The 20,389-nt window shown below is 31.2% G+C and overlaps 2 protein-coding genes and 1 pseudogene across 3 annotated transcripts; all 3 read right to left on the reverse strand.

Moving 5' to 3' along the window:
• Window positions 1-1,102: 1,102 nt before the first annotated feature.
• Window positions 1,103-3,821, reverse strand: LOC129899282 (uncharacterized). 2 transcript variants are annotated; one of them, XR_008769495.1, is made up of 2 exons: window positions 3,656-3,741; window positions 1,103-1,569 (listed from the first exon to the last, which is right to left on the reverse strand). XR_008769495.1 is itself a non-coding variant. In XM_055974190.1 (2 exons), exons 1-2 carry the CDS (start codon window positions 3,776-3,778, stop codon window positions 2,252-2,254), a joined length of 372 nt encoding a protein of 123 aa, XP_055830165.1. In that variant the 5' UTR covers window positions 3,779-3,821; the 3' UTR covers window positions 2,027-2,251. The 2 variants fall into 2 exon arrangements, 1 of the variants encoding a protein (XP_055830165.1); XM_055974190.1 differs by lacking the exon at window positions 1,103-1,569 and adding an exon at window positions 2,027-2,500 and having other exon boundaries at window positions 3,656-3,821.
• Window positions 3,822-12,542: 8,721 nt separating this feature from the next.
• Window positions 12,543-13,748, reverse strand: LOC129900215 (uncharacterized; annotated as a pseudogene).
• On the reverse strand, window positions 13,673-18,684 carry LOC129899280 (serine carboxypeptidase 1-like). The gene is made up of 14 exons (XM_055974188.1): window positions 18,406-18,684; window positions 18,178-18,323; window positions 17,489-17,565; window positions 17,290-17,412; window positions 16,969-17,071; window positions 16,850-16,887; window positions 16,673-16,774; window positions 16,097-16,177; window positions 15,757-15,999; window positions 15,290-15,355; window positions 15,063-15,184; window positions 14,194-14,307; window positions 14,046-14,091; window positions 13,673-13,966 (listed from the first exon to the last, which is right to left on the reverse strand). The coding sequence occupies exons 1-14, from the start codon at window positions 18,555-18,557 to the stop codon at window positions 13,883-13,885; spliced, it is 1,497 nt and encodes a 498-aa protein (XP_055830163.1). The 5' UTR covers window positions 18,558-18,684; the 3' UTR covers window positions 13,673-13,882.
• Between the last annotated feature and the right edge of the window lie 1,705 nt (window positions 18,685-20,389).

Below are 20,389 nucleotides of genomic sequence, written 5' to 3' on the forward strand. Positions count from 1 at the left end.
AACAAAAGAAAGAAATTCACTTTATCTGAAATTTTCAAATCTAAAATTATATTTGATCATATTTTTTGTAATAAATATTTAAAATTTAGGAAATTTTTTTAAAAAAATAAAGAATGAAAAAGAGTTTTGATTGTTTTTTAAATTTTAAATACAACTTCATATTGTATTTGAAATTTTAATGATTAAACATTTTTTTTTAAAAATGAAAAAAGTGAAAAACTCTCATGATCAATAGATGATAATGGTCTCTTTAATTGAGAATATGAACACTTTATAAACACATGATAAAATATTTTAATTATATATTTTTGTGGTTCTTGTTTGCTCATGTTTTTAAGTGAGTATTATGTAGATTTATTAACTATATACAATGTCACATCTTTTAATTATACATATTAACTTTAATTGGAACAAACTTGAGTTTTATAGCCTATTAAGGTGAATGCATATACTTAAAAGAGATGATTTATTTTAACCCAATTAATTTACCTGTAATATATAGTGAATCCCAGCAAAAACTTTTTTAAACTTTGAGCAAAAAATATCTAATAGAAACTCTTTATCTATACATATTTAAATAAAATTAAAAAACAAGTTGGATCGGAAACCGTTATTGTTGCTTCTTTATTTTTGTGCTTCTTCCAATGTTGTGGGACCTTTTAAATGTACCAAATACCAGAAATTATTTTCAGGAGAATATACTACTATATCTTCTATTAATATTTTTTTTAATTTGATGTTTGATATTTATATTTGTTATATTAAAGCTCGATTAATTTGAATTTACATCGCAGATGACCCATTCAAAAGAAACATTCCCTACCAAAAGAAAAATTCCATATCCAAAACAAAAATTTTATAACCAAAATTCAAAACCAAGAATGCACGATACACATCCATCAACATTTTTGAAATGTCCAAGCAGCATAGATTCCAACGGCTGAAAGTGGAAATTTTAATTAAATTAGGCCTCATTTAACTGTAATGGTTTTTAGTTTGCTAAGAAGGTATGTACAATATATTTGCAAGTGTAAGCAGAAAAATATATTAGCTGAAAAAACCTACAGGTATAGAAAAAGTTCACCACTTTTGCATTCCTTAATTTGTTGGATGAAAAAAATATGAGCATGCCTTAACAGAGAAATTTTCATTTCTTATTGCTGATTGGCACATATATATATGTATATATATATTCAAATACATTGTAAAAGTTCAATATCCCTATCCTTTCTTTTCTCTTTTGTAAAATTTTCCACTAGGAAAAAAGATAAATCCATCTTGTATTTATAAAATAATTGGATTTAATGTCTACTAATTCAGTCTTCCTTCTCCATATTATCATATTTTCTTGGCCTCTAGCCAGCGGTCGTAAAACGATAACGCCTCTCGTTGTTTGTACTCTGACACGGTGTGTTCAGATCTCTGAAGATTTCAGAAATCAATCAATGAAATGTAATGTATATGATCAAGTAAAATTAACACAAATAATAACCTTGGACCAACTGTATGGATTATTATGTAGAACAGGCCGGCTACCATTTGTCTTTCCCAATTCAAAATTAAAAGGTCCTGCAATGTATAGAACATAAGAATCAACTGTTACATGAATTGTTAACATTATTCTATACAAAATATAGGCATTTGTAAACGATTCAACTCTTCTCTAATCGAGTATATTGATTAGAGTATTATCGGATACTTTCTATTTTCATAACATTTTCAATTCAGAAATGCTTCTTAACCATTAAATTTTGGTCCTTGAGATATATGAACCAATATCCTTGAGCCCAAAGCTATCTTACACATCTGTTTTACTTCATACGAAATAGGGGCAAGATTAGATTCAATTTGTGGGATCATACTGATTAATGAGCATGTTATTATTATTATTGATATAGTATGAATCAATATACTTAACCTTTAATTAATTAAAATATGTGTTTTTGGTCTCTTCACACCCGTAAAAAAGACATTATATTTGAACTATTTTTAAAAGTATATCATCTTCAAATATGGAGTAGCAATATAAGTTTATCATAATTCACATATTATTATTAAACAGTAAAACAGTTAATAGTCCTATATCTATATATTGATAAGCAAATAGATTAAAAGTGCACATTTCAAGTAACTGAAATCAAATATCACATGAAGTAAAATTAAAATCTATCAATGACTGAGAAACCAAAAGAACTATTATTATCCATGAAGACATCCAACTAGATCTCCTGTTTGTACGGAGCTGGACTATTTAATTATCAACTTGTTCTTGTTGATTGAGTTTGTTAACAGGGTACTTGATGGCATTGAGTTGGACTTTACGAAGAGCAGCTTGACCAAGATCAATTCCACAAATATCAGAAAGCCTAACAAGGTATAACAAAACATCAGAAAGTTCTTCACCAACATGTAATTTCTCATTTTCTTTCCAATCTGGCAAGCCCTTTGGAACTTCTCCTTTCCATTGAAATATTTCTGACAATTCTCCAACTTCTCCAACCTGTTTGTAATAATAGTAATAGTAAATACATAAATTTTTTAAAAAATAACTACTAGGAGCCATGTTTTTCCAAGTAATAGGAAATATTATTCTACATAATTATTTCATTTCGTATGACGATATTTAAGTGAGCACAATATTACATGAATACAAAAAGTGTCATTAGAAAAATTGTCATATTAAATCTGTTTTGATATTTTATGAGAGTAAAAAACAAGAGTAAGTAAAAAGTTGAGTTTTAAATATAAAAATGATGTTTGACTTTTTAATACAATAAGTATGAGTAAAAAATCGTCTTTATTATGGCGAGTTCTATCATGAATTTACTCGAATTCCAATAAAAATACCAACCATCTCTTTTATAAATCTTTTTTTTTGACAAGTGCTGTTCATATTCAGGTTTGGTGGAAACACATCCTCTTACAAGTTGAAATGTTTTTCTTGTGTTTTAAAGAAACGTATAAGAAAACAGACATACTACCACTTGTAAATGCATGGTTGGCTTAACTTCTTTAAACCAGCAAGTAATAAAAAATAAAGTTGGGCTACTTTAGATAAATTAAGCCGAACATATCTAATTATGTTTTGGGCTTATTTTAAATATAAAATAAATTTAAATTGACTAGTCAAATAGAAAAGAAAAAAAACTGTTTTCAGCAATATGAATAGGCCAACTGAAATCATTTTGTTCATTTGATTCAAGATAACAACAGAAACTGGAAACATCTTTATATGGAATACGAACAGAATGTTAATCAACTCACTCAATTCGTCTATTTGAAAAAGAATATCATCACCTTTTTATAATTAAAAATAACTTAAGTTTAAAACTATTATTCACACTTAACTTGATGAAATAATTTATAGCAACATAAATAGTTAAGATGTATTTTAGACTACAATTTTTTTTAAAAAAATCCTTCTTTCTTAAACGACTTAATTTTGTGTCAATTCAATTGGCACCACATAAATAATTAAGACGAAAAGAGTATAAATAAGGTAACTATTCCTAAAAAACCCAAGAATGAAAACAAACAAAACGATGCAGAGAAGATTAACATGATTATTTCATAACAAAAACAAGTATAACACGCACAAATCAAGAAATGATAAATATATATATACATATAAGAAGAGGGAATAAGTATTAAGTACCAGAGCCAAAAGAAGGTTTCTTGGGCTATGAAATTTGTCCCAATCTCTTTCTTTAGCAAAATCATCCATTTTCTTCTTAAGAAGATCAAGTGTTACACTACTCATTTCTTCTTCCCCTGTCATTGAAGACTCACACAAATACAAAAACAGAGACCCAAAGTCTTTTCCTTTTTGGCTTTACTATTTATTAACATCGACCAGACCAAAAAACACAACAAGTCTTTTCTTGTTTACCGCACCGGAAACCGGCTATTACCTGTTTCCACACCCTTTTTTTGTTTCACGTGTTACTTGTTACTCCTTTGGTCTTACTTGTTTTTGTTTTCGGACCGATTTGAAGCTTGACTAATTCAGATTTATAATTAAATCTTATAAGTGGTAAGTTTTGATCTTATCCTTGTGATATGTGAGTAATTTAGGAATTATAATTAAGTCTTTTAATTGGTAAGCTTTGATTTCATTCTTGTGCGTGTTATGATTCAAATATAAAACTAAAATGACCGTTTAGACGTAATAAATATTCTGTCTGAATACTAAAATAATAGAATAAATAAAAGATAGAGAGAGGTGTGGGCCGCGGAACAACCAAGTAGCTCACCACAACTCCAAGACAATCCAAGCTCGGACTCAAAAAGCTCCATGAGATGTGCTCGTATTCAGAATCGAATCTGCACCAAAAAAGGTGCAATAAGTGTAGTATGAGTACGAAAGCACGTGTACCAGTATGTCTCATTGACCGACAACGAAGAAGTAGTGACAGAATCATATAAAATTCATTCTCAATTTTATGATTCTACATTACACTTATCAATCAAGTCTCACCAAAATAGGAATAATCAAATGTCACAAAAATATTTAACACATAATTTAGTAAAAATGAAGAAGATAATGAGACGCAATGCAACACCATGAGATGAAATGCCTCAAATACCAAGTAACCTCACAGTCGTATATACACAATACTTCTCAAAATATACTTTGAGAGTTTGTGACCCATGGGGGACTCGCGAGGTCGATATATCGACACAGACAATCTCCACGTGTGTGTGCGAACGATCTCAACAATAGACTATTATAAAATAAAACCATCTCCAACACGGACGATCTCCACGTGCCCAACTTATAACCATAAAATGCTCTCTCATGAACGATTTTCCTTATGTCAGACCTTTACTTATACTCAATCTCATATCAATGCATGTTCACAATATAATTTCAATAACATAGGGGATGATGATGCATCTCAATAAATCAAATATCAGTATGACATATAATCACCTTAACTATCACAATTATACGGGTTCAAATAAGAAGCACAATCACACAAAAGAAATCAATCAATAATACATCACCTAATGCCCATATGTAGGGGTGCTCACGGTTCGGTTTGGATTGGTTTTTATTTAAAAAATAACCAAACAAATTGAGTCGGTTATTCAAATTGTCAAACCAAACCAAACCAAACTATATCGGTTTTTACTATTCGGTTTTTGTCGGTTTTTATCGGGTTTTTTGGTTTTTATCGGTTTTTAAAACACCTTGTAGACACTAGTCATTATTTGAATTTAAACTTATTTGAAATAGTATTGCCAAGAATAGTCACTCCTAAAACTAAACTCAGGAGCATAATTATTCTTAGCAATGATGATATGAAGTCCACATTTTGTTTACTTTTACTTTGGGTCCAATCATGCAAGATGGACTCATTTCATTAGAAGTCCATCAAAATATTTTGACCCAATCTAGTAAAATTCAAAAGCATGGCCAAGATCAAGAATATAAAAATTCAATATAAATTGTATTTTTTTCATAAAAAAATTAAAATACACACATATATATACAAATTTAATTTTTAAAATATGTATATATAAAGTCGGTTTGGTTCGGTTTTTTTGTTTTTTTTAGACTTGAAACCAAAACCAAACCAAATATAGTCGGTTTTTAAATTTAAAAACCAAACCAAATCAAACCAAATAAATGTCGGGTTTTTTTCCCGGTTTGGTTTGGTTATCGGTTTGGTTTGGTTTTTTGATTTTTCGTGTTCAGCCCTACCCATATGCTTTGGCATTCTCAAATTACAATACTTCATTCTATAGTAATAAACTTTTTCTTTATAACATTGATAATCGTATCAATTGCACATCACACCATTGATACGAGACCCCCATCTTTTTTCCTTACCAGTTATCTATTTTAATTTTTAACCTTTAATTAGAAAAACATCTTTTAACGAAGTCTAAAAGTCTTAACATACCCCGAATGCTAAACACGTGTCACGAATCCTCAAGATTTTATCTTTTCCTTTCGCAAACCTTCTGAACGTTCCCAATCTATCAAATATGCATTATTCGTAAATAAACGAATGTCTAGCCTAAACCCAAAAACTCACCCCAAATCTATAATCAATTACCTAAATCTCAAGCTTAGGGTTAAGTTTCAATTTCTCAAAATATCATAGATCTAATGATATTCATATAATATAATACTCTAAAATCTTTAAATATATACCAATATATCAAAACCAACCTAACTAGTAAATTATAAATAACGTTATATATTTTTCTCGTACTGTTTCCCCTACCCCGTAAAAAAACTAGTAATGAAAAGAGCATTAAACTTCCTTTTGTTTTTCCCCTAATCGCTGCGGTAATCAAAAATTGGAAATTTTGGCATATAGCTAGAAATCACAAAGTAGATTTGTTTTCTTGTTCAGTGGATAACTAACCATACTTATCATCATTAAAGCCTTCCTTTCCCACTAATTCTTTCAACAACAATAATAACTTTTCCCAAGTAATAAAGTGAATTAAGCACACAGTTTTTTTAAAGTAATATACATTGAAGTTAAAGGTTACCTGAAACACACAACTAGTTCTCTCCACGCCGTAGGTGCTTTTTCTAGTTCTCTCTCTTTTCTTTTATTTTTTTCCGTCAAAGTATAGATTATAAAATAATTACTCTTGTTTTATCTAACCTAATTACATGGACTTTAAGGGTAGTGGTCTAGTGGATATGATCCACTTTTATTTTTATTTTTTTAAAAAATAACTATTGTCTTCCATTAATAATTAATTATAAAAAAATATAAATCACCACATAAATTAATTAATTAAAAGAATATCCTTCAACTAAATAATCATTATTAAACGGATAGTTCAAAATTCTTATTTAAAATTTTACGGAAAAAGTCAAAATAATTCTAATGTTCAAACTGATCTAACATGTCGTTACAAATATGTATTTTTGATTTCTTTATTTAAAAAATATGTTATAGTTAGAAAAATTTTAAAATTACATTATAGATAATATGGATAACAATACAATAAAATAACTGGCTATTTAGTGGCGAGACAGTTAATAAATATGATAGATTTGTAAATTACGCAACATCAAAAAGATTAAAGGGGCATGTTTCATTTAATTAAAAATTAAATGTGATTAATTATATATTATAAGGATTAAAATTAAGATTTTATCAATAATTGAGAAATTTAATTTCAAAAATATTATTATTAACTCACTAAATAATTAGTCATGTCTATTTTTTAAAAATCAAATTAACTCTAGCTTTAAATAATTCGTCATGTCACAAACACTAAGTAAGCATTTGGCTCAAGTAGTTTTTGCAAAAAAATTGATTTTTTTTTGAGAACTAGTATTTGTTCAAAATTTCTTGAAAAATATTTGGGAACTTAGGACCAACGGCTAAAGCAAATTTTTCAAAATTTGGGATATTAAAATTCAAAAGTGTTATTAACTTATCAAAAATCAATCAAATATCATAAGGACTAAATATAAAACTTGTGAAAATGGTAATTACAATAATACTAATTGAGAAATAAAAAATGGTAATCACGTGTATTAAATATATTTTATTATTTATTTATTTATTTATTTATTCAATTTAAATTGACAAACTAGTCCTAATCAAGGATTATCACCAAGATACTTGGGAATAGAGGTGTTCACGATTTGGGTAAAAATCGATCCAAATCAAAAAATCAAACCAAATCGATTTTTTATTTGATTTGGTTTGATTTGTTTGGTTTTATATTTTTAAAAATCGATAATATTTGGTTCGATTTTGATTTTATTCAAAAAATTAAAGAAATAACCGAACCAACAACTTATATACATATTATATTATAATTATATATAAATAATATTTTTTTTATGAACACTTTTTATGCAAAAAATACAACACACTAATTTGAAATAGTATGATATGATACGTCTTTTATTTCTACAATCATATTATTAGTTTATGCATTATTCAGTAAGTTCTTTTGTTTAGTGCATTAGATTAGCTAACAATATAACAGAAAGTTAAAAATAATAAAAGTTTTAGTATAAGAATTATAAGATACAAAATGGAACGAAGACAATTTATTTTTTTTGAATGAATAATTTCTTTTATTTTTATTTATGGTTAATAATCGAATAACCGAATCAAACCAAATCGAAACGGATAACAACCAAATCGATGGATGTATATTTTAATTGGTTTAGTTTGATTTTAATAATTTTAAAATCAATTAAATTAATTTAATTTTGATTTTCACAAATAACCGACTCAAATCGATCCGTGAACACCTCTACTTGGGAATACTCGTGTGTATTGGGGTCCATGAGGTTTATTATTTAATAGTAATGTATCTCATAAGTTTCATATTATTTGGCCTCCATATTAAAAATAAATTTTTTTATTATATATTTTTAATATTAAATAATTATATAAATTAATAATAGTTAATTTTAGAATTTTAATATATTGTTAATGAAATTACGTTATTAAAATATACTTTTAAAAAAATTAATTATTATATTAAATTAACATGAGCGAAATAATATAAAGGGGGAAGTATTTGTTATGCTTATTGTCGGTCTAGTGGCGTGAGACAAGAAAACAGAGACTTTGCTCGAGACACGCAACTATTTTGGCCAATCATCTTCCAGTCATACTTCTACTTTTTGACTTTTTTAATTCTCTGTCACAATTATTACCCCCTAAAATTCTCCCTCTTAAAAATAAGTTACCTATTTTTTTATTTTTTTTTTAGGGGGATTAGATATGAATAAATTTATTGCTAGTCTTCAAATGAACCACTTGACTTGTTCAGACATTCATTCAATCAACATTCTATCTCCAGAAGATTTAAATCATCAAGATGTTCAAATAGATAACTTATAGAATAAGGCCAAAGGCCAACAATCTATTTAATCCGATCATCAGGACTAGTATGAATGAAACTAGCCAAAAGACAATATCCAATTAACAATTTAGTTTATGAAGCCTCTATCAACTGTCTAAGTGGTGTCAATGACAGGTTCATGGCCACCTTAATCAAAATAAAAATAAAAGTCTACACTCTGAAGCTAGATGATAAAAGAGTGGTATCTTCCGAAAGTAGGGAGGACTCACCAATCAGCTAGAATGTGAACATATCCCAACAATGCGCCTGTTGATGATCTCTAGAACCTGTCTCTACATCATTAAACGATGCAAGTCCAAAGGACGTCAGTACATAGAATATACAAGTATATAATATGGTAGAATAAAACATGCATAAGGTAGAATAACATCAACTCAAGTAACTCAATCAGGATGTCATACGTCTAAAGCAAGAGTAAGGTTTAAACAAAGACCAATTATATACAGTCCAATCCAATTCAATCCAATCAGAGTACTATCAAGACCTATATGAGAGTTTCTCTTATCCGACAACAATCACTTATGAGCCAATGATCGTACAACAAGCTCGTTGTTGTTGTCACAATCGTTTAATACATTGCCAGGGTAAAGGACAAATCTACCAATCACGGATCCAACAATCAATCAAGTCATATCTTTTCAGGTCATAAAATAGGAAAATATCTGACTTAATGGTTCAATCCTCTCTTACGTTTGGCAATGTAGTTATTGAGTTCGAGTTATTACTTACTTTTACCCAATTCAGTGCTTGATACTCCTCCCAAGATTTAATGCTCATAAGACTATCAATCTCAATCAAACAAATCAACAAGTCTCATATGGACTTTTATTAGTTCTTCAATTCTATCCCATCAATCCTTTCAACCAATCAATTATCCAATCATTCTCAATCATTTAAGAGTAGTTGTGACAATCATTTATGACAACATTCAATTGGGTTCAATAATGAAGATACAAAGGACTATCAAGTTTCATCAGTACTATCATCATGCTCACATCCCAATCACAATCATGCATTCACAAATTTAAGGTTCTAGACTCAATCCTTAGGCCTATACATCCATTATTAGTTAAAATACTATTAGGGTTTATGAAATAAGTAGTATAAATCATTTGTTCAAGAAATAAGTTCATAGAAAACATCAATTATGCAATAATGGGTAAAATATGTTAATTTTTAAGAAAATTCTTAAGAAAACACAATAATGGGGACTCAATTCATTCACAAATCAACCTATCACAATCATGGGGCATATATAAGAACAAGGTTCATGCTTTAGTATAGTCTTACATAACTGGGATGAAGACATACAATTAAATTGGCAAGATTCTGGCTTGAAATCATTGAACCCTAGCCATTTCTCCTCTTCTTAGCCCTAGTTTCTTTTGCTTGAATGCGTAAAAAATCTAAGGAATGGGTTTAGAAACCCTTATAAGGTCGAAAACGGCCTATATCAGTCATGGGTTAAGTATAGGAGGGGTGGAGAAAAGACCAAAATGCCCCTCACAGAACTAAAAAACATACGAAAAAAATTACACATAAATCGCATTTGACAAATGCGATTTATGTACAAAAGTCGCGCAACACATAAAATGCACTTACCAAATGCGTTTTATGAACAAAGTAAGAAAATGAACTAGGTGGGGACAGGTTCGCGATGCGGACCTGTCGCACATGCACTCTTCTGATTAGGTTGTTTTTGCCTCAAAAAATTATCTTTTGATCCAGTTGGCCTAAAATTCAACCAAGACCACTTTTCTACATGTTCCCCCCCCCCACATCAATATTTCGGCATCGAATTGGCCAAAAAAGTTAGGGATGGTACGTTATGCGAGCGCACTATCCTCTAGAGGGATTTTGGTAATTTCCTGGGATATAAAACATAATATTTATATAACATATATATAATCATGTATAATTTATGTACATCGATTAGAAAAAGTAACCAATAAATCCAACGAATTATTTGAGTAAAGATCCCCATATTCTTAATCAACTAGTTTTTTATTTTATTGGGGTAGAAAAAATAAAAAAAAGGAATTCTAAATAATAAATTGAACTCTCATATATTCAGATAGTTAATCAACTAAACTGCTAAAATTACGATGACCAATTTGGGTGAGTGGGTGATAGAGAGAGACTTCTTTTCCGTGAGCCGACATGCAGTACTAGTTTACATTGAAAGCAAAGAGAATAAATAGAACCAAAACCTTTTCTTCACTAGATTCTATGCTCCCATTTTATTTTAATTAGAAGTTACGAGTTTTAGCCGACAAGAAGTTTTTTGATAGAAAGCTCTTTCTCTTTAGTTGAATTCGGTTAAATTCAATAATTTTATATAAATAATGTGCCTGTGTTAATAAAATTTAGTTATTAGTATTTGAAATCATCATTATATTTCTATAGACTTTTCGTACTCAAATATATTACGTCTGATTTTAAGATATATAAAGTGTATATATCTCCAATTGAACCATTTTACGCTTTAATTTTGTGTTCAATGTAATTTACCAAAGGAAAAAAATAAAGGTATCAACGAAGAAGCTGCATTAGTCAAGCAGGCATTTGAACTTTTTGTAAAAACTTTCAACACTAAGCTTTTCTGTATTCAATGGATGGACATTTATTTTGGTCATAGAAGCATATCCACATATTTATTAATCCGATACAATAAAATTTTAAATAAATATTATATTTAAAATAACAACACAATATGCTACAATAGATAACAACCATGCATGAACCATCCAAACAAGCTGTAAAATGTTCTAATGATATGTTAGCATCATACCGCATTATTTGGTAATAATCGAGAACAATCTATAATTAGCTTATGGTGCTAATTTTAATTAGTTTATGTATTGCCCAATTAAACTTAAACCCCAGAGATTATTTTTTTCTTATCAATAATAAAGTAGACATTTTATTTTGATTAAATAAATTAACTATCAGTCTTCTAATAAAATATTCGATGAAATAAAATTCCAAAATGAAACGAAAGAATTATTCAAATCATTCATATTAGCAGTTTTGATCCGAATTCTCAAATAATTAAAATCGCAGCGTGGACGGAAAGCAGTTTGTTCTTATCCAAATTCTCGAATAATTAATCGACAAACTCCAACACTAATTATTTATGCTACTCTAATTAAGTGATCCAATTACTAGCTAGTTTAATGCTAATGTACAGGTGCTTATGCTACTTTTAAATTAGTGGTAAGTCATAATATATAGGATTGTAATATTTGTTTTTGTAGAGTGATCATAGGATATTAATCACGAGTATTCAAATGAGTATAAGATTAATATTAGCTAGGAATCAGGCATTACTCCACGTTATATGGAAGCTATCGATTTTGTACTTTATTTGGCGCTCACCCAACAATATTTCTCCTCCAAACTAATTTCCACATCAATCATTACTTTACGAGCAATTCCTCGATACCGACATTTGCCATCCGTATGTGCGTGGTCTTAAATATGAAGTAGCATATATTAAAGGATGGTGCAGTTTATATGGCTTTGGCTGACAAATTGGTTAGAGTAAAAGGGAATCAAATTATGTCCTCTTAGTGATTAACATGATTGGAAAAGACTCAAAAAGATTGGTTTCATCAAAATTGATGGTATGATTGATGACTAATTAAGTCAATATATTATGTGAATTGGTGCTTTAATTTGCTTGTTCATTTATAAGCATAAAAAACTACTAATGTAGAGTTCAATCGATCAGAGGTAAAAAACTACTAATCGCTTCTACACAAATTGGGATAGCGATTTCTTCCAAACCATTGTAGTCATCAACGTTGTTGAGACTTGGGCATCCAATGCAATATGATGTGTAGCCCCTGAATCAACTAGCCATAGGGCAGATTGCTGCATGCGTTGTCCCGTGCCTGAAAATGATTATAAAATGATTATGAGACTGAGAGTGACAAACACGAGCACAGTGTCCAGGTCAGTCACATAACTGACACACTAAGTTGACTTCTTGTGAATTGGTGGCTGAGAAAGTTGTTGCTGGTAGTTGTTTGAATGCCTATTATTGTTGGTGGCACTGGTCCTTGTTTGAGAGCTGAACTTTTGAGCAACAACAGCAGTAATTATGGTGGATTGAGGCGGAGCATTGTGTTTGAGGAAAAACTCGTGATCAATAAGCTTTTCAAACAGTTCAGCGTATGAAATTGGGCTGTCACATGCTTGAATTGCTGCAGAGATTTCTCGATATTCTGGTCCAAGACCAGTGAGAATCTTGACAATGAGTTCGACATTGGTGATAGGAGCTCCTGCTGTCGCAAGCTCATCACAGAGAGATCGAACTTGGTTGAGATAGTCCGTTACAGGGAGACTCTCTTTGCTGAGAAGAGCAAGGCGATCTCGCAAGCTGAATATGAGAGCTTGTCACTTATTGGCATAGGTCGTATGGAGGGAATCCCAGACTGTTTTGCAAGTGGTTGCGGCAGCTACAATGGCAGCAAGAGTTGGATCTACTGATGCTAAAATTGCATTTTGTATTAACTGATCCTGACGAATTGAAATCAATTAACATAATCAGGGTTGTTGGTGGTGGTCTCGGCAGGAGCAGGGATAGTCCCAGCTAGATGTCCATAAAGATTGTGTCCTCTCATGAGCATGGACACTTAATTTAAATCAGGATTTGAAGTTTACGAACGTGAGATACCACTGAATCTATTGATCATTTTACTTGCTGAATTCAAAATTAAAAATTGATATATATTTAGTAGGTTTCTTAAGACGTAGAAATTGATATGAACATGCCTTAACCGTCAGAAGATACATTGGATAACACAGAAAATATGATTTCTTATTGCTGACTGGAGATATAAATATACATCTCCAAATACATGGTAAAAATCCATTATCCTTCTCCCTTCTTTTCTCTTTTATAAATTCTCCAGTTAAGAGTCATAGGGGAAAAGAAAAATATACTCTTGTATCCGTGAAACAATTAGACTTAAATGTCTACTAATTCAGTCTTTCATTCTTCATATTATTATATGTTCTTTCTCTCTAGCCAGCGGGTGTAGAACGCCAATGCTTCTTCTGGTTTGTACTCTGGCACGGTGTGTCCAGCTCCCTGAAGATTTCAAAAATCAATCAATTAAATCAAAGAAAAAAAAATAGAAAACGAAAAATATTTCTTGATATGAAAATACCTTAATAGTCAGAAAAGTGAGGTTGTTGGCATAACCTTGTATGAAACTGCAGAAAAGATTTAAGCATTTAAAATGAATTTTACAGAATTGCAGCATATTAGAGAATTTAAACATGAACATGATTTAGAAGGTGAAAACACAGTCTTACCCTGCAACTTGGTCATTCACATACCAAGGCCTCCATTCATCCACGATCGGATATCCAAGTGATCTTGTCCATTTTTCTGAACCAGTGAATGGTACACACATATCGTGATCCCCACTGCAAGAAACAAAAGGATGAACATATAGCATCAAACAATATCTCAGATAATTTGCGTGTGATCAGGTACATGCTCACCAACAACATTTTCCTTAGGCAGCCTTCTACATGAGTATAGTGGAAGAACATGTTATAGTAATGGTTGAAAGTTTGATAGAGAAAACTTCGCATCAACATTCAAATTAGTATACAGAAAATCACGTCAAACATTTTATGACATCACAAAATGGAAAGAGGATAATATAAGTTGGGACATAGGAGTAACTGCTACAGCTCTCCTAGTAGCGCATATGTAGACACTGGTCTTTTTTTGACGACTAGAGTACCATGCTAATAATTGACAAGTCTTTACATTTACATATCACATTTAAATTGGAGCATGAGAAACCATAGATGATGTCAGATTTGTATCATTTGAATCATTGTTTTCACATCTCCCACAGTATGTCGTCATTTTCATGCAATAATGAGCATTATATCTACCTGCTATCTAGTAAGAGATAGTTGCAAAACTTCAACCATTGTGTTTATTTCTTGAGTAGTCGGCACTTAACATGGGGGATATTGTATTCGAGAAACCAAGATGTTTTATAATCCCAATAAGTATGTGCTTTAGTCTTTTAAACAATAGAATACACATGAAATGCACAGGGACAACCCGTTTTCTCTGTAGGTGTTTTACTTAATAATACACAAGTAATTTAAAAGGAAAAAAATGAATAGAGAGAAATTAGACACTTAGTAATCTATTGAACCTGTATATGATTGCCCGATATCCCCGAGCTGTGAGATTTTTGTGATACGGAATCATGCTTCCAGAATCATGACTTAGACCTATTTTGTCTGTGCATAGCTCCCAGGGACCTATCACCGTTGTCTGTTGTACCATAGGATTGAATCATAAATCACCAACACTATTTTTTTGAGTAAAGGCAAATCATCATCTTTAAAGCTAGTACAAGGTGAGAAAATTGTATCTTACCTGTTCAGCATGAATTGCTTTACGAACATCTTCATTGTTTAGCCATGCAGTAGCAACACGATCTTCCTGCATATATCATTTCAGATTATGTGTCTGTTGAAGATTGAACCGTCGTGATGCTAAAAGAGTTAGAGATGAGGAAATCCACTCCATTAAAGAGGTCACAATAGGATAAAGTGAGGGTTCCAAAATAAGAAAGTCCTTGTGAAGCTTCAAAAGCAAGAAATGGATTCCTCAAAGAAAGGAATAAAAAAAGCTTGAAAGAACTTAAAATTTACAACAGTTGGACAATAGAATAAGTGGATAAGAATGCTTAAAAGATAAATAAGTAACTTCCACGGAAACCAAAACAGGAAGCATATCTCGAGAAATGGACATGTTTTGATATAAAATTAGTTAAGTTGGGAATTCAACGGAGAACCATTCGACAGCAAATAAAAGGAAACAAAGAATCAAGAGTGACTTACAGTGCAAGGGACGTGTACACCATTGAGAATCTCCGGCCAAGTAGGGACACGTCCCTCTCTTACTGGAGCTTTAAAAGGCCATGCACGGCCAAACATTCTTTTTCTGACAGGAAGAGGCCTTTCTGTCTCACCTAGTTTACGAAAGCTCATAGGCAATCTTGAGTTACCAGTGGTAATTACACTAGGCTCTTTGCTGTGGTAACATGGTTCTATAATGTCATATATGTTTAGATCACTAACTACCTGCAATTGGAAAAAAGGTGAATTTTGGGTCACTAAAGCAGAGCAATGAATTGCTGTCTCAATGAAATGTAGCAAGTATGACAGAATAACACCTTACCTGATCGATTCTAATAAGCTTGTCTGAACAATTATTACTCGCTGGTTGGTAGAAATTTCCATGGCATGCAACAGTAACTTCCTGAGCATGAAAAAGAATAATCAGAGACCAGATGCTAATAGACAAAGAGGCAATGATTATGTTTTTGCTGATACATTGGAGTGGTAGATATATACACATTTGGAACAGCCTCTCTACCTCCACGAGTTAGTGGTAAGGTCTGCCTACACTCTACCCTCTCCAGACCCACTTAGTGAGATTTCATTGGGTATGTTGTTGTATGTTGTAGATGTATACATAGCTTAACATTTGTTTTGTAACATCTTTTTTGGTGGATTAAAATTGATCACTGTCTTCTGGCAATTTCATCTACTTTGATTAACCTTCTCATATCCACTAGAAGCTAGTCAGGCTCCAATATGTATTATGCTACAATAATTTGGAACATGGCCTAATTAAAAGCATTTTGGGGCTTCAAGGCATCATCTTTTACCAGCTATGACTTCCAGAAATCTAAAAAAGTTTGAAGTCAAATGATTCAAGCACTTAAAAAATTATACAAGAAGAAGCAAATACCTCGTATGTGTCATCTGAAATGAGGCCCATACCATGTTGAAATGGAACAAGAGCATTACCATCTATTATCTCATCTGTCACGCCATTTCCCACCATGTAACCCTGTGTGCAATAGAACATAAAGAGTTTACAGCCCAGACAACTAGTTAACACATGAAAATCTTGAAATGTATATACCTTAAAGTTGATAGCAGGCTTTACTCTAGCATCAATACCTAAAAGACATAAGCAGAAGAAGGTTAGTTTGTTTAGCCCAACACACCAACCAATACATGTCCATTTAAGATCTAGATTACCATTTGCTACTTCGTAAGCCAGAGTTGGCACATATATTCCAGCATAAGACTCTCCAGCAATGTAAAATGGGTTCGTGAGGAACTCCGGGTAGATCTCAAACCACTAGAGGGAGCATCATTTAGAAGAACCATTAATGAGTTAGAAGGACATGGAAATAAATGAATTTTACTATCCGGAACAGCTATAAAACTTAGAACTTCATCGGTGTGAGCTGTTCACATTGCCAGTCCCAAGTCTTGAATAAAGGAGTATTGCAGTAGGTTGAATGCTAGAGTAAAACTAGTAAATTAAGCTATTGAATCGAGTTAATGTATTGTTACCTTGAGGAGAAACGAGTGGCTATCAGATGCAGTCTTTAAGTCTCCTGTCTCGTAGTCAGATATATTTCCCGAGTAAGATAATCCAACACCCACAGGAGAATCCAGATATATTACACTGGAAACCTGGAAAAATCAAATCATAATGAGTGCCTAATGAAATGCAAGCATATGATCAAGTAGAATCAACACAAATAATAACCTTGGACCAACTGTACGGATTGTTATGCAGAGAAGGAAGGCTATTGCTTGGCTTTCCCAACTCAAAATTAAAAGGTCCTGCAATGTAAAGAAATACCCTTCCTTATTATAAAAATAAAAAACAAGAAATATGTAAAAGAAATCCTTTGCTTATGATGAAATAGAATAGCAACTGCATGTTTATGGACTACATTTCCAACTAATATCTTTTACTTGAGATGGTTACAAGAATTTTCAAATCTGTCAAGGAAGAAATTAACATTTTTATGTCAATTGCAGAGGCTGTCAAAAACACAGTTTTGGTTGACCTATTATCTATGTAGAAGATTAAAAAGCTTTCAACTTTTATAATTGGATGTGCAAAAAAAAAGTTTTTACACTAGCAGACTACTTAAAAGATAACTATAAGTTTGAGTTAACCACACGTCCATAAAAGGATAACTATCAAATGACAATAAAAAAAAGGACAATTCAATGCACCAAAAATCCCATTTTAGCAGGGTTTATACTCTAATACAAGCCATATAAAGTGGGACTACTAACATGAAGAATAAGGGAGGTTATCAACTACAACATGGGAAAATACACTGATAATGTAAAGATTAAACAAACGCGCTATTAGTACCTCATTTTATGTTTGCAACAACAATAAAAGCATATTCCGCCCCTAAGTAGAAGTAGAACTCTTACCATGCTCATAGACAAATCCATCAAAGCTTGAGCAGCCAGGTCCACCATTAAGCCAAAGAACAACTGGATCTTTTGATGGATTTCTTTCAGATTCAACAAAGTAGTAATACAATTTCTTGCCATGACTTTCATCTATATTAACATACCTGAAAACCCATTTCAAGAAACATTCAGAAAAAGTAGAAAAATCAAATAAAGTTCAGATCTTTTCACAAAAAGAATACAAACCCAGCATAATGTTTTGAGTGAAAAGTGCCATTGAAGCCAGGGATTTCAGTTACCAGTGCGCTCTGAGGTGCCCCTTCTGTTACCAAAAACAAAAATACCAAGAAACTAATTAACAGTAAATTATAATGTAAAATAATGTTTTTTCTTGCCATGTTTGGTATATCAAGATTCTGAATTGTTTGATGGGTTTTTATAGTTTGAGAAAATAATGAAAGTGTAGCATCATACTAATAACTAGTCCATCAATTTTTGCTTATAAGGCAAGACAAGATTGGGAGAGAGTGACAGAAGATAAGGTTTTCAAAATACAGTAAATTAGTTATAATATATTTGAGTGTTCTTTAATACCAAATTGGTATCATCACTGATAATAATTGAACTATCGTACCAAGAAAAAAATATATATATAAATTGAATTCACATGTTTATTGGCTATTGGTATGACTTTACTGTCGGAAAATACTCCGTTATTTAATCATCAACTTTTGTGGGATTTGTTATTGTATCACTTCCTATAAATAATAGGAATTTTAGAGCAAAAAGAAAGCTTGAGTAAAGACGAATTTATAACAATAATATCCATTATAGGACTACTTTTGTGTTATTCATAACAACCAAACATATCAAAAGAATACATATTTGTAGAAAAATATTAAACATCACAAGTTATTGCATGCACAATGTGACACACCTATTTTAATTTTAGTACTTAGAATTAATCACAACAACAAATCCTATCTTTATTTGTAGCAAATTGGATAAAAATAATACACCATCTCACGCTGTAGGACCATCATGATGGGAGCCAAAAAGGAAATAAAATTAATCACTTCACCAACTACTTTATCTAATCAATGCGTGTCTATGAGAGTCTTCACTCATAAATTAAGTACCCATTTCTTGTTTTCTTCGGAGTTCGAGGAGGTCCATCGAAATATGAATCACTGTAGGGTTCATGTGGGGATGACACATCGAACAATTTTTTTTGCATACCCAGACATAAAATTCGAAACTTCTAATTGAGGGTTGAACCATTCCCACGACGATCCATATTGTTATTACTCAGCATTTCGAGTTCGTGGAAGCTCGTCTGAATTTGGATCGCGCGTTCTGCAAGACTCATTCGGGAGTGACACTCCCAATAAGATTTTCGCCATAGCCAGCACTTGAATCTGAGACATCTGATTAAGAATGAAGTAGTTCCACCACTGTATCACAATTTATGTTGGTATTAGATACCCATTTTCTCTTTAATAGTACCGAAAATATATTTTCTACATAATGAGGGATTCAATCAGGTGAAAGTTTAAATAGTCAATCAATTGAGTTATTAAAATTCTCCACTTTATAATTCTCTCTCCATTTTTCCTTCTCCTACTCCTATATTTTGCTATTTTTTTTAAAAATAAGAAATAGTTCATACTTCACATTAATAGCCCCCACCTTGAGGATGAACGATTTAAGGGGGTATTTGACTACGATTTATTTTTTTTGAGTTGAACTCCGAAAAAATATTTGGCCATTAAATTATAAAAAAAATTGGAATTCAACTTCAAGTTGAATTTTGAAATTTTTAAGAATTTGAAAAACATCAAAAAGTTGTATTTATGACCATACACAACTGCCCGATTTTCAAATATGATTTTCACTTTAGAAACAAAAATATTTTTCTCAAATACTCACAATTTTTATAATACGACTAGCACTACTTTTTTGAATCTAGGATATGTCACTCGACGGATCACTTGACTCGAATTCTTTTTGTTGATGACTCAAGGTTTTTTTGATTGGGTCATGAAAATCGGGTTGATTTGAAAATCAAGTAACCTTGCAACTCTTGCAGTCATAGTCGGTCATAACTGACATCACTCCTTGCAATTATTTTTGATGCTTTTGAGTTAAAATAAACATTTTAAAAGTATTTGAATAGTATTAATAAATATTTTAAACACTTATTTTTAAGTTAAAAAAATAAAAATAAGCC

This window comes from Solanum dulcamara, chromosome 8, assembly GCF_947179165.1.
Source record: "Solanum dulcamara chromosome 8, daSolDulc1.2, whole genome shotgun sequence".
Taxonomy (NCBI): domain Eukaryota; kingdom Viridiplantae; phylum Streptophyta; class Magnoliopsida; order Solanales; family Solanaceae; genus Solanum; species Solanum dulcamara.